Genomic DNA, 13,861 nt, shown 5'->3' on the forward strand with positions numbered 1-13,861 from the left:
ATTATGTTTAAGTAAAAGCAGTGAATTTGCTTGAAAAATCTGTTTTTTCAAGCCATTCATCTTACTAAGAACTATATTCAAATAGTTTTGGATGATGGCATAGCATTTGCCCAACATAATCTCCTTTCCCCATCCAAGATGCGTAATTTTTCCACCGTGAAATTCCAGTCCAGCTTGATGCTAAAGACTTATCTTCTTAACTCTCATAAAGTATGATTTCAGCCATTGGAATCTCTTTAATTCTTCACTGAATGACCCAAGAGTAACATGGCTATTAATGCCGTAGGGGCCTTCTTCAGTTTCCTACACTTTAAATATTGTTCAATCAGTCGATCAATAGTGTTTATTTATAAATTGGGCAGGGAACGTGTCTACTGACTCTGTTACATTGTACTCTCTCACGCACTCAGTACAGTGCTCTGCACCTAGTAAGTGCTCAGAACAGTGCTTGGCACATAGTAAACACTTAACAAAAAATGTAATCATTATTATTATTGCTCAATAAATGCAATTGATTGATTAAGTCCCTACTGTGCACAGAGTAGTGTACTAAGCATAAGAAACTTGCTGTCATTGACATTTCCCAAGACTATCCGGTATAGTTTCCAGGTTTGTGAAAACATTTTTTGCTTTCATTAATGGCATTTTGAGTCCAAAACTGTGGCTGTTAAGACACCAGTCAACAAAGTGAAAAGTGGAAAAGGCTAGTGACAGAGGAATATTTTGGTGTCTTAACAGAGAAGGGAGATGAGAACTAGGAGAGAAATCTTCAGTAAAATCAATGTTAGAGAGCATTATCTGGAGAAGGGCACCAAGAGGTCGAGACGAATGGGGGAAAATGGCTCCCCAGTTAGTTTATAAAATCCGTGAGGCCAGGGATCTAACCTTATTGTACTCTCCAGAGTGCTTACTACCGTGTTCTGCACACAGTAGTTACTGAGTAAATGCTATTAATAAATCGATCTAGTCTAGATTCGACAAGAAGGAGGTCATTGGTGACTTTGGAGAAGGAGGCCTTCACAAAGCAAAGAGGATTGAAACTGGATTGTTCATTCCATCAATTTTATTGAGTGCTTACGGTGTGCGGGTTATTGAGGGTGAAGTAGAGAGGAAAAGTGGGGGCACAAAGTGTAAACCCATTCAAGGAATGTGGATGGGATTGAAACAGGGTGGGAAGATGGAGGGATTCCTGGAGGGTATCATGGGATTCAGAGGAGGTTTTTTTTTAGGATAGAAGAGACGTGGACAGGTTTGAAGGGAAGGAGGGTGGAGCCATTAGAGAATGGACGACTGATTGAAGATGGCCTTTGGGGAGGGAAGAAGAGTTGCTCCAAATATTTTTAGACCGGGAGGAATGTGGTCAGTGACACAGATGGAGTGGATAGATTTGAAAAGCAAGGAGATCTATGAATAATAATAATAATTGTGGTATGTGTTAAGCGCTTCTTATGTGATGAGCACTGTTCTAAGCACTAGGGTAGATACAAGGTAATCAGGTTGTTCCGCATGGGGCTCACGGTCTTAATCTCTGTTACAGATGAGGTAACTGAGGCCCAGAGATATTAAGAGACTTGCCCAAGGTCACCCAGCAGACAAGTGGCAGAGCCAGGATTAGAACCCACGTCCTCTGACTCCCAAGCCCAGACTTTGGCCACTAGGACATGCTGCCTCTCTTAAGAGGCGGCTGAGAAGGAGGAGGGAGATCAGTAAGTGAGGGGGAGACTTTGGGCAGCTGGGGCCTGATTATTTTACATTTGTCAGGGACGTAGGTGGCAAGGACATCACTCTTCTTGCATTCACTCACGTAAGAGATCAGAATAATAATGATGATGATGGCATTTGTTAAGCGCTTAGTATGTGCAAAGCATTCATTCATTCAGTCGTATTTATTGAGCGCTTACTGTGTGCAGAGAACTGTATTAAGCACTTGGGAAGTACAAGATGGCAACATATAGAGACGGTCCCTACCCAGTAGCGGGCTCACAGTCTAGAAGGGGGAGACAGACAACAAAACAAAACATATTAACAAAATAAAATAAATAGAATAAATATGTACTGTTCTAAGCGCTTGGGGGAATACAAGGTAATCATGTTGTCCTACATGGGGCTCACAGTCGTAATCCCCATTTTACAGATGAGGTAACTGAGGCCCAGAGAATGAAGTGACTTGCCCAAAGTCACACAACTGACAAGTGGCAGAGCCGGGATTAGAACCCATGACCTCTGACTCCCAAACCCGGGCTCTTTCCACTGAGCCACACTGCTTCACTTCACTTGTACATATTTACTATTCTATTGATTTTGTCAATGATGTGCATCTAGCTTTACTTCTGTTTATTTTGATGCCTTGACACCTGTCTACATGTTTTGTTTTGTCGTCTGTCTCCCCCTTCTAGACTGTGAGCCCGTTGTTGGGTAGGGACCGTCCCTATGTGTTGCCAACTTGTACTTCCCAAGCGCTTAGTACAGTGCTCCGCACACAGTAAGCGCTCAATAAATACGACTGAATGAATGAATGAATGAATCTAGCTTTACATCTATTTATTCTGATGATTTGACACCTGACCACATGTTTTGTTTTGTTGTCTGTCTCCCCATTCTAGACTGTGAGCCCATTGCTGGGTAGGGACCGTCCCTATATGTTGCCAGCTTTTACTTCCCAAGTGCTTAGTACAGTGCTCTGCACACAGTAAGTGCTCAATAAATAGGATTGAGTGAATGAATGAATGAACCTGTTCAGTCAATCAACCAACCAGTGGTTTTTATTGAGCGTGCCCTGAGTGCCGAGCTCCGTCTTCCCACTGGACTGTAATGTCCTCTCCCAGATTCAGGGCTTGGCACAGGCACTTGGGAGAGAACAATGCAGTAGACTTGGGAGACCCTTTCCCTATCCACAAGGAACTCACAGGAGACAGCCATTAATTAGGAAAAATTAGGAGAAGCAGTGTGGCCTACTGGCCTTTAAGTCAGAGGACCTGGGTTCTATTCTTGGCTCCACCACTGGACTTCTGTGTGACTTGGGGCAAGCCACTTCACTTTTCTGTGCCTCAGTTGCCTCGTTTGTAAAACGGGGACTAAGACCGTGAGTCTCACGTGGGATACGGACCGTGTCCAACCTGAGTAGCTTAGTCCAGTGCCTTGCACATAGGAAGTGGTTACAAATGCCATAAAAAAAATTGAAATTACTGAGGGGGGGAATTGGATAGTAGAGGAATGTGTTGTGAAATGCCGTGAGGCTGGAGGTGGGGTGAATAGCAAGTTCTCAAAGGGTACAGATCCAAATGCATAGGTAATGCAGAAGGGAGGTTCAGTGGGACAATTGAGAACCTAATCAGGGAAGACCTCTTGGACTTCTATATTTGATAAAGTTGTTTGTGGCAATTGTAATTTCGAACCCCTTAGTTTCAGGTTATTTAGTGTTTCCGTAGCGGAACTTTCACCTCCAGAAACAAATCAATTCAGTTTCCCTTAGCAAGAGAAAGCAAACTACATACAAGTATAGCACAGATGGCAAGTCAATAATACAAGGGTTGTAGTGGATTATAAACTGCACAAGAGCTAGCATTGTAGGACTGTTGCTGCTAATCATTCAATCAGTGATACTTTTTGAGCACTTATATTGTGTGCAGAGCACTATACTGAGCACTTTGGAGAGTACACTACAACAGAGTTGGTAGACACATTTCCTGCCCACCAGAAGTTTACAGTCTAGAGGCTGTCTAATAAGGCAGTCATGTCTTGAAGTTACAAAAAATGGTGCACTTTCTATGACTTGTGAGATAATCTCCTTGCACTCAGCTTTGGTTCAATTTTTGAGAATGATTTCCTTCTCTGGGCTCTGAGATTTAGAGAGAATTTGAGAGGTCAGAGAAGTGCACGTTAGGCAATTACAAGGTGAGGAATCACTGAAAAAACAGGAGTTATTTCTTCTCAAGAAGAGAGTGCTCGGTGGGTTTCAGCTTTATGGGGACCAGGGGTTAGAATTAGATTTGCAAAGCACCTTAAGAAGTCATGTGTCTTTATAGGTGAACGACTAAGCCGTCCGGCACAAACGCTTATCAGATCACCTTTCGCAAAATCACCCAATCATCCAATTTAGGATCATGTGTCTGGTTTAGAATCCATTCTTACGGCCATCTGGTTTTTCTTCCTGCAACTTAAATCCATTCCTTCTCTTCCAGTTCTCTGTGCACACAAAAAAATAACTGGAGTACGCTCTTCCAAAGTCCTTTGGTATTAAGTCACCCCAAAGTCTCTGCTCCAGGCAAAACAATCTTTCCTTGGACCTATTTTACCTTCTTCAGTTTACTTTTGTTGCTCTTCTCTGGGCCCTCTCTCCATTCATTCATTGTCTTATTTATTGAGCACTTACTGCGTGCAGAGCACTGTACTAAGTGCATGGAAAATACAATTCAGCAATAAAGAGAGACAATCCCTGCCACAAAGGGCTTACAGTCTAGAAGGGGGAAGTCAGACATCAAAACAAGTAAACAGGCATCAGTATAAATAAATAAATTTATAGCTACGTACACATTAAAACAAGTATACAGGTATCAATATAAATAAATAGAATTGTACACATATACATAAATATGTAAGCGCTGTATTTCATTTCATTACACGCTTTTAAAAATGTGTGGCTGTGTGTGTTCATCGTTTCTACTACAAATAAACCAAAAGGAATTTGTTTTTTTAAAAGAGCCTGAAGGATTTAGTTTTGTTATGAGGAATAAACCACTGCCCCCCCAAAACCCTCCATTTACTATTTGAACATTTTTTTAATGGCATTAAGCGCATTTATTAAGCGCTTACTGTGTGCAAAGCACTGTTCTAAGCGCATGTTGAATGCGTAACTAATGAAAATTATGTAATTGATTTCTTTTTTCCAAAATGAGTGCAGCTTCCCATTGGCCAGGAGAATTCAGTGGTAGTTCTGCTCAACAATTAGATTTTGGACTACCGGACAGTTTCTGCTGCTTTCTAGACCTATATATCGTGATCTGGTTTGGTTTTTCAAGTGTGGTAATTCTCTGAATTTATAGCTTTCAGATTTTCACTTTAATAGAACAGCCTACTGAATAGGGAATGTGTGGTCTGTCATTGGTAGACCATGTAAGATCGACTGTTTAATGCTTCTCAGCAACCATCCTTAATGTTTAAGAACTGTAGTACAGTGGCCGTGATGTAATCGATAATTCTAAGAACTCTGGTTCTTCTAATCAGCCACATATAGGAAGAGGCCAAGATATCTCGGCTCCCACCTTCTGAATGTATTGATACTTTGTCATGTTTCAGAAGTCTCTAGAGCCAAAAATAATCATCCTTTAAACTTGATATTCCAACCTGAGTAGGAAGTGACTCCCATTTCCAACATTACTCTTCCATGTCCAAACAACAAAAATCTCCTGACTCTGCAGTTCCAGAGGCTCAGTTCACATTTCTCCTCTCATCAAAACCACCGATGGTTACCCGTCCATCTCCGTATCAAATAGAAAGCCCTTATCGTTGCGATTGCCAGTCAGAAGGTCCTGGGTTCTAATCCTGGCTCTACCACTCGACTGCTTTGTGACCTTGGGCAGGTCACTTAACTTCTTTCTCTCTCAGTTCCCTTATCTGGAAAATGGGGATTAAGACAGTGTCCAACGCAATTAACTCCTATCTCCTCTAGTGCTTAGTACAGTGCCCGGTACATAGTAAGCACTTAACAAATACCACAATTATCATTATTATTATTATTTTAAAGCACTCAATTGGCTCTCCACTCCCACCTTATCTTGCTGATCTACCACGGTTCGCTTCTCTGATGCCAGCCTACTCACTGTGCTTCTGTTTCGTCTTTGTCACTGCCAACCCCTTGCCCTCATCATCCCTCTGGTTTGGAATTACCCGACTTCATATCGGACCCACCACCTCTCTCCACATCTTCAAAGCCCCATTTAAGTCACATCTCTGCCCGGAGGCTTTCCCAGCTAACCCCTCCCTTTTCTGTCTTACTCCTCCGTTCTGTGTCAACTCTACACTTGGATCCATTCCCTTCAAGCACTTTGATATTCTTGCCTCCCCCCAGTCCCAGAGCACTGTATGCATGTATCCATCTGGAATTGATCAATCAATCAATCAATCGTATTTATTGAGTGCTTACTGTGTGCAGAGCACTGTACTAAGCGCTTGGGAAGTACAAGTTGGCAACATATAGAGACAGTTCCTACCCAACATCATCATCATCATCAATCGCATTTATTGAGCACTTACTATGTGCAGAGCACTGTACTAAGTGCTTGGGAAGTACAAATTGGCAACATATAGAGACAGTCCCTACCCAAGAGTGGGCTCACAGTCTAAAAGGGGGAGACAGAGAACAAAACCAAACATGCTAACAAAATAAAATAAATAGAATAGATATGTACAGGTAAAATAAATAAATAAATAAATAAATAAATAAATAAATAGAGTAATAAATATGTACAAACATATATGCATTGATTGATCTTAATTGATCTTAATGCCTATCTCCCCATCTAGTCCGTAAACTCCTTTTGGGTAAGGATCATCTAGGTCTACCTTTTTTTTTAAAATCGTATTTATTGAGTGCTTACTGTGGGCAAAGCACTGAATTAAGCGCTTGGGAGAGTACAGTATAACATCAAACACTTTTCCTGCCCACAACGAGCTCATAGTCTGGGGTGGGGTGGGGGGACAAACATTAATGTAAATAAATAGATTAACAGATTTGTTGTTTATAAACAATTTGTAAAGTATAATATAAATAAATATGTTGTACTGTCCCAAGGGCTTAGTGTAGTGCTCTGCACACAGTAAGCAATCAGTAAATGCCATGTTTGATAATAGCTGGATAAATTGGAGACTTTCTAGCAGTGGAGTGTCCTGTCAGGAATGCAAGATGACTTTCGATCCCGAGACCCAGAGAATGAAAACCTGCCTAAAGGAATTAATTCAGCGTGGCCTAATGGGAAAAGCACGGGCTTGGGAATCAGAGGACCCGGTTTCTAATCCCAGCTCTGCCACTTGTCTGCTCTGTGTGTGACCTTGGGCAAGTCACTTCACTGCTCGGGGGCTCAGTTACTTCGGCTGTAGAAATGGGGATGAAGACTGTGAGCCCCATGTGGGATATGGACTGTGACCAACCTGATTACCTTGTGTCTACCCCAGCGCTAAATACGGTGCCTGGCCCATAGGTAGCACTTAATAAATGCCATTTAAAAGCAAAAAAATAGATCAGAGGGCACCTGTCCCACTCTTGGATCCCTCCCGGTCGTTTTCCTGCTGGTACTCAGAGTGTACTGATCTAGAAGGAGGACAGGGATGCAGTACACCACCATGTGCTGAGAAGCAGCGTGGCTCAGTGGAAAGAGCCCGGGCTTTGGAGTCAGAGGTCATGGGTTCAAATCCTGGCTCCGCCAATTGTCAGCTATGTGACTTTGGGCAAGTCACTTCACTTCTCTGTGCCTCAGTGACCTCATCTGTAAAATGGGGATGAAGACTGTGAGCCCCCCATGGGACAACCTGATCACCTTGTAACCTCCCCAGCACTTAGAACAGTGCTTGGTACATAGTAAGCGCTTAATTAATGCCATCATTATTATTATTATGTGCACTTGGAAGTTCTTTCCATGTCAGACCCATCTGCCGCTGCTGCTGCACGATTGTAGCGTAGTGCATGGCAAAGCAGCATGGTGTAGTGGATAGAGCCTGGGGCCTGGGAATCAGAAGGTCATGGGTTCTGATCCTGGCTCTGTTGCTTAATAATAATAATGATGACATTTATTAAGCGCTTACTATATGCAAAGCAGTGTTCTAAGCACTGGGGAGGTTACAAGGTGATCAAGTTGTCCCACAGGGGGTTCACAGTCTTCATCCCCATTTTCCAGGTGAGGGAACTGAGGCCCAGAGAAGTGAAGTGACTTGCCCAAAGTCACACAGCTGACAAGTGGTGGAGCCGGGATTTGAACCCATAATGTCTGACTCCAAAACCCGGGCTCATTCCACTGAGCCACGCTGCTTCTCCGACCTTGGGCACCTCACTTCACATCTCTGGGCCTCAGTTCCCTCATGTAAAATGGGGGTTGAGACTGTGAGCCCCATGTGGGACAGGGACTGTGTCCAACCCACTTTGCTTGTATTCACCCCAGTGCTTAGTACAGTGCCTGGTGCAAAGTGCTTAACATCCACCACAATTATCATTATTATTCATTCATTCAATCGTATTTATTGAGCGCTTACTATGTGCAGAGCACTGTACTAAGCACTTGGGAAGTTCAAGTTGTGAACATGTAGAGACAGTTCCTACCCAACAACAGGCTCACAGTCTAGAAGGGGGAGACAGACAAAAAAACAAAAAGTATACAGATGTCAAAGTCGTCAGAACAAATAGAATTAAAGCTATATGCACATCATTAACAAAATAAATAGAATAGTATTATTACTATTATTATTATTATTACTAATAGTATTATTATTATTGTGCCCTGATCAGTCAATCAGGGTTATTTACTGAGCTTCCAGGAAGAGATTGCCTTGGGAGAAGCTATGTTCTTTACCACTCGTGTTAATTTTCAGGCCAGCCCCGGCCCTCTCCACCTTGTGGAATGTCCTCCTCAGAAGTTAGTTCTTCAGTCAGAAACTTTCCCCACCGGCGGCACAACTCCAGCAGACTTTCCCCAGCTCAGTCAATCAGCGGAATTTATTGAGCAGTGCACTAAGCGCCTGGCGAAGTACAATACAACAGAGTCAGGAATCACAATCCATGCCCTCAAGCAGTTTATAATGTAGTGAGAATCAGAGAAGCAGCGGATAGAGCACAGGCCTGGGAATCAGAGTGTCATGGGTTCTAATTCCAGCTCCGCCACTTGTCTGCTGGGTGACCTTGGGCAAGTCACTTCACTTCTCTGGGCCTCAGTTACCTCATCTGTTAAATGGGGATTGAGATTGTGAGCTCCGTGTGGGACAAGGGACTGTGTCCATCCCAGTTTGCTTGTATCCGTCCCAGCACTTAGTACGGTGCCTGGCACATAGTAAGCGCTTTACGAATCCCATAATTCTTATTATTAGTGAGCATACAGTCTCGTGCCCCACTTACAGAATCAGGACTTGACCCCTTTTTTTGATCCCAGAGTGACTCCTCTGGGCCAACAACAGGACTAAAGATTATCTATGACAGAGTAAGAGAGGAGGTGATGTGATAGTTGCATCTTTTGACACCAGAATTTGGCCCTAGGCAAGCTTCTCCTCTGCTCAGTGAACCTGGAATATGGCCTGAGGTCTGTTGCCCCCTCAGGGGTAGCTGTGCCCAAATTCTTGGCCCGTGAGTAATTTTCTGTGATCTGCACTGGAGCAATAACAGTAACCCCCTGAGTAAGACTAGTGGTCCACATATCTTGGTATTCTAGCTTTAACAGTAACAACTAAATACACGTGAAAGGATGGTATGATATTTACATTCTTTGATGCATATCACCTGTAAACGATAACTGTTCTCTAACCGATTACATATCCGTCATCCATGAAGCTAACATTATTACTGTTATGTTACAGTACTTGTTAAGCGCTTACTATATGCCAAGCACTGACTTGGATAGATAGAAGTTCCCCCCCTCTAGACGGTGAGCCCATTGTTGGGTAGGGATTGTCTCTATCTGTTGCCGAATTGGACTTTCCAAGCGCTTAGTGCAGTGCTCTGCACACAGTAAGCGCTCAATAAATACAGTTGAATGAATGAATCAGGTTAGACCCAGTCCCTGTCCCACATGGGGCTCACAGTCTCAATCCCCATTTGACAGATGAGGAAACTGAGGCACGGAGAAGTGAAGTGACTTGTCCAAGGTCACCCAGCAGACAAATGGCGGAGCCAGGATTAGAAGCCAGGACCTTCTGTCTCCCAGGCCTGTGCTGTATTCACTAAATCACGCTGGTTCTCTAAAGAAAAATGTTTCCACGCGGTTTCGAACCAGGGACCTTTTGTATGTGAGGCCAATGTGACAACCACTACACTATGGAAACTCTATACCAAACCCTTCTTGCAGCTCCCATTTCCTTTTCCAGTGGTAGCCAATTCCGGGCTCCAGAAACCCATTATTTCAACACAGTTTTCCTTCTCTTTGATTTGAACCTTCACCTTCAAGTTTCTACAGGAAGCAATGTGGCCTAGTGAAAAGGGACAATCACTCTGTCCCCCTTCAAAGCTTTATTGCAGGCACATTTCTTCCAAGAAGCCTTCCCTGACTAAGCCCTCCTTTCCTCTGTTCCCTCTCCCTTCTGCATCTCCCTGTCTTGCTCCCTTCATTCATCCCTGCTTCCCAGTCCCTCAGCACTTATGTACATATCTGTCATTTATTTATATTAATGTCTGCCTCCCCCTCTATACTGTAAACTCACTGTGGGCAGGGAGTATGTCTGTCAATTGTTGTGTTGTACTTTCCCAACCGCTTAGAACAGTGCTTGCCACACAGTAAGCACTCAGTAAATGTGACTGAATGAATAAGTGAATGAATGTGAGTCAGAGGACCTGGGTTCTAATCCCATCTCCGCCACTTGTCTGCTCCGTGACCTCGGGCAAGTCACTTAACTTCTCTGGGCCTCAGTTCCCTCATCTGCAGATTGGAGATCCAGTGCCTTTTCTCCCTCTTAGAGTGAGACCAAGGGTCTGATTATCTTGAATGTACCCCAGCACTTAGTACAGTGTGTGGCACATAATAAGTGCTTAACAAATACCACAGTTGTCATTGTCATCATCATTATTATCAAGTTTTAATGGGGACCTGTCATTTCTGGTGTGTGGGATGTAGTGAATAGGAATCCTGTGTCCATCCAGTATATCTGCAATGATTCCATCGTATCCTCCTCTCAGCTCTCGTCTTTCCAAACTGGAAAGACCTAATCACTCAGTCACTCAATGGTTTTTATTGAGCACTCCCCCTCCTCCCCCCTCCATCGCCCCCGCCTTACCTCCTTCCCTTCCCCATAGCACCGGTATATATGTATATATGTTTGTACATATTTATTGCTCTATTTATTTATTTTCCTTGTACATATCTATTCTATTTATATTATTTTGTTAATATGTTTGGTTTTGTTCTCTGTCTCCCCCTTCTAGACTGTGAGCCCACTGTTGGGTAGGGACCGTCTCTATATGTTGCCAGCTTGTACTTCCCAAGCGCTTAGTACAGTGCTCTGCACACAGTAAGCGCTCAATAAATATGATTGATTGATTGATTGATTGATTGATCACTTACTGTGTGCGGAGCAGTGTACTAAGCGGTTGGGAGGGTACCGCTGTGAGAAGCAGTGTGACTTAGTGGAAAGAGCACGGGTTTGGGAGCCAGAGGTCGTGGGTTCTAATCCCGGCTCCACCACTTGTCAGCTGTGTGACTTTGGACATGTCACTTAACTTCTTTGTGCCTCAGTTACTTCATCTGTAAAATGGGGATTAAGACTGTGAGCCCCATGTGGGACAACCTGATTGCCTTGTATCTATCCCAGCGCTTAGAACAGTGCTTGGCACAGAGTAAGCACTTAACAAATGCCATTATTATTATTACAGTATAAATGAGTTGGTAGACATATTCCCTGCTCACAGTGAGATCATGTTAGCCCTCCCCTGGGCACTGCTGCATTCCCTTTCTTGTTACATCATCATCGTCGGTATTTATTGAGGGCCTAGTGGCTGTGGAGACTTGGGCACATACAGTCAAAGTAGAAGACGTAGTCTTTATCCCCAGAGCTTTCGTTCAATGCGAGGGTCAGACCCAAAAAGTACATCTTCAACATGAACAACAAGGGAAAGCCTAAAGGCAGCCAGTCACAAAAGTATACGAAAAAGAATCAGTACGTGTTTGAAGCGCTAAAGATCAATCAGTGGTATTTATTGAGTGCATACCATGGGCAGAGCACTGTACTAAGCGCTTGAAGATGGCCAATGGGATGATCTGATCAGGAGAATGCGTGGTTTTTTTAGGAGGGAATTCCAAGTAGAGGCATGGGTGTTTCCAAAGGGTTTCAGGACAGTGAGCTTATTAGGTCTACTTATTAGCAAGACCTTAATAGCAAGGTCTGCTTATTAGTTTAACTTAAGCTGCCTCAACCATTTACATTTAGATTACCAGAACCACACTCATTATGGTTTTATACAGTGTCGAAACCGTGCTGTTTGTTTTCTTTTCTATATTCTTCCTAAGACTCAACATTCTGTGGTCTTTTTGACTCTTAACACAACATTGAGCTGATTATCTGTAGGAAAAATTATTTGAGATCATCTTTAAGTTGCTGCAATTTGTATTTTCTTTAACCTGCCTGCATCACTGTGCACTTCTCCTCCCTGAAGCTCATTTTGCGCTTTTCTGATCAACGATTGTCGGCAAATAACGAACATTAGGAAGGTCACTTAATGTGTGTGTCTCTCATTACCACCTTTTAAATAGAAAGACTGTAGCAGTCAACTTTTAAGAAATAACTTAAATGACCATAAAGCAGTTTTATCGTTTTGCAGAAATAGGGAGTTGTTTTAGATGTGTACCCCAAACATTCTCTTGCTTCTCAAGCCTATCTTTTAAACATTTTCCTTAATGATTGATAAGTAGACAAAACAATTCGATTTTACTAACCAAAGGTTAACCCATACTGCATCCATACCACAGATAGGCGTGCCTTGGGCTTTTATGTTTTCTCTAAGGAGCTTTGAATCCAAGCCATTCTAGTGATGAAGAGAGTCCTGAAGTTGCTCAAAATTCATCCATTCAATGTACTTCCGTTGACTGTTGACTTGTATTTTCTAGTTGCATGAACATGCAGCTTACTTGGTGGACAGTTTGTGGGAAAGCTCTCAAGAACTTTTGAAAGATTGGGAGTGTATGACAGAATTGTTACTGGAAGAACCAGTCCAAGGAGAAGAAGGTATGAAACTGCAACGAGTTAAATGACTATTTCAAACTTTCTAAAGTTTTTTTTTTTTTAATTTTCTCTGACAATGGTTATTTTAACTTGAAAATTTTATGTTTTTGTTGCCCATTTAAGTAGGGGCTCCCTTGATAAAGCCTAGGATCAATTGTCTAAAATAAATTTTATATAATCATTTACAGAAAGCATCCCTTTCCCTCCAAATCTGAGAGAAATGAAATGAATTTTGTTATGATTTAAGATCCAGAGTACCAAATCAAGATGATAGTAATAATAATAATTGTGGTGTTCGATAAGCGCTTATTATGTGCCAGGCAATGTACTAACGGGCTGTAGACTGTGAGCCCGTTGTTGGGTAGGGACCGTCTCTATACATTGCCAACTTGTACTTCCCAAGTGCTTAGTACAGTGCTCTGCACACAGTAAGCGCTCAATAAATATGATTAATGAATGACTGAATACTAAGCGCTGAGGTGGGTACAAGCAAATTGGGTCGGACACAGTTCACATAATAATAATTACGGTATTTGTTAAGTGCTTACTATGTGCTAAGCACTGTTCTAATCGCTGTGGTAGATACAAGGTAATTAGGTTGTCCCATGTGGGGCTCACACATTTAATCCCCATTTTACAAATGAGGTAACTGAGGCACAGAGAAGTTAAGTGGCTTGCCCAAGGTCACACAGCAGACAAGTGGCGGAGGTGGGATTAGAACCCACGTCCTCCGACTCCCAAGCCCGTGCTCTTGCCACTGAGCCACTCCTGGAGTTCACAGTCTCAGTCCCCATTTTACAGAGGAGGTCACTGAGGCACAGAGAAGGGAAGCGACTTGCCCAAGGTCACACAGCAGGCAAGCAGCAGAGCCGGGATTAAAACCCATGACCTTCTAACTCTCAGGCCCAGGCTGTATCCACTACGCCATGCAGAGATCACAAAAATATTACTCATATAC

General features: G+C 42.9%; 1 protein-coding gene across 1 annotated transcript in view; it reads left to right on the forward strand.

Moving 5' to 3' along the window:
• STAG1 (stromal antigen 1) overlaps nt 1–13,861 on the forward strand; it is a 463,433-nt gene that overhangs the window by 369,738 nt on the left and 79,834 nt on the right. Inside the window, exon 15 of the mRNA XM_038759978.1 lies at nt 12,789–12,906. Coding sequence (XP_038615906.1) covers nt 12,789–12,906 — 118 coding nt within the window. The remainder of the gene's footprint in view (nt 1–12,788; nt 12,907–13,861) is intronic.

Source organism: Tachyglossus aculeatus, chromosome 1 (assembly GCF_015852505.1).
Source record: "Tachyglossus aculeatus isolate mTacAcu1 chromosome 1, mTacAcu1.pri, whole genome shotgun sequence".
Lineage (NCBI taxonomy): Eukaryota > Metazoa > Chordata > Mammalia > Monotremata > Tachyglossidae > Tachyglossus > Tachyglossus aculeatus.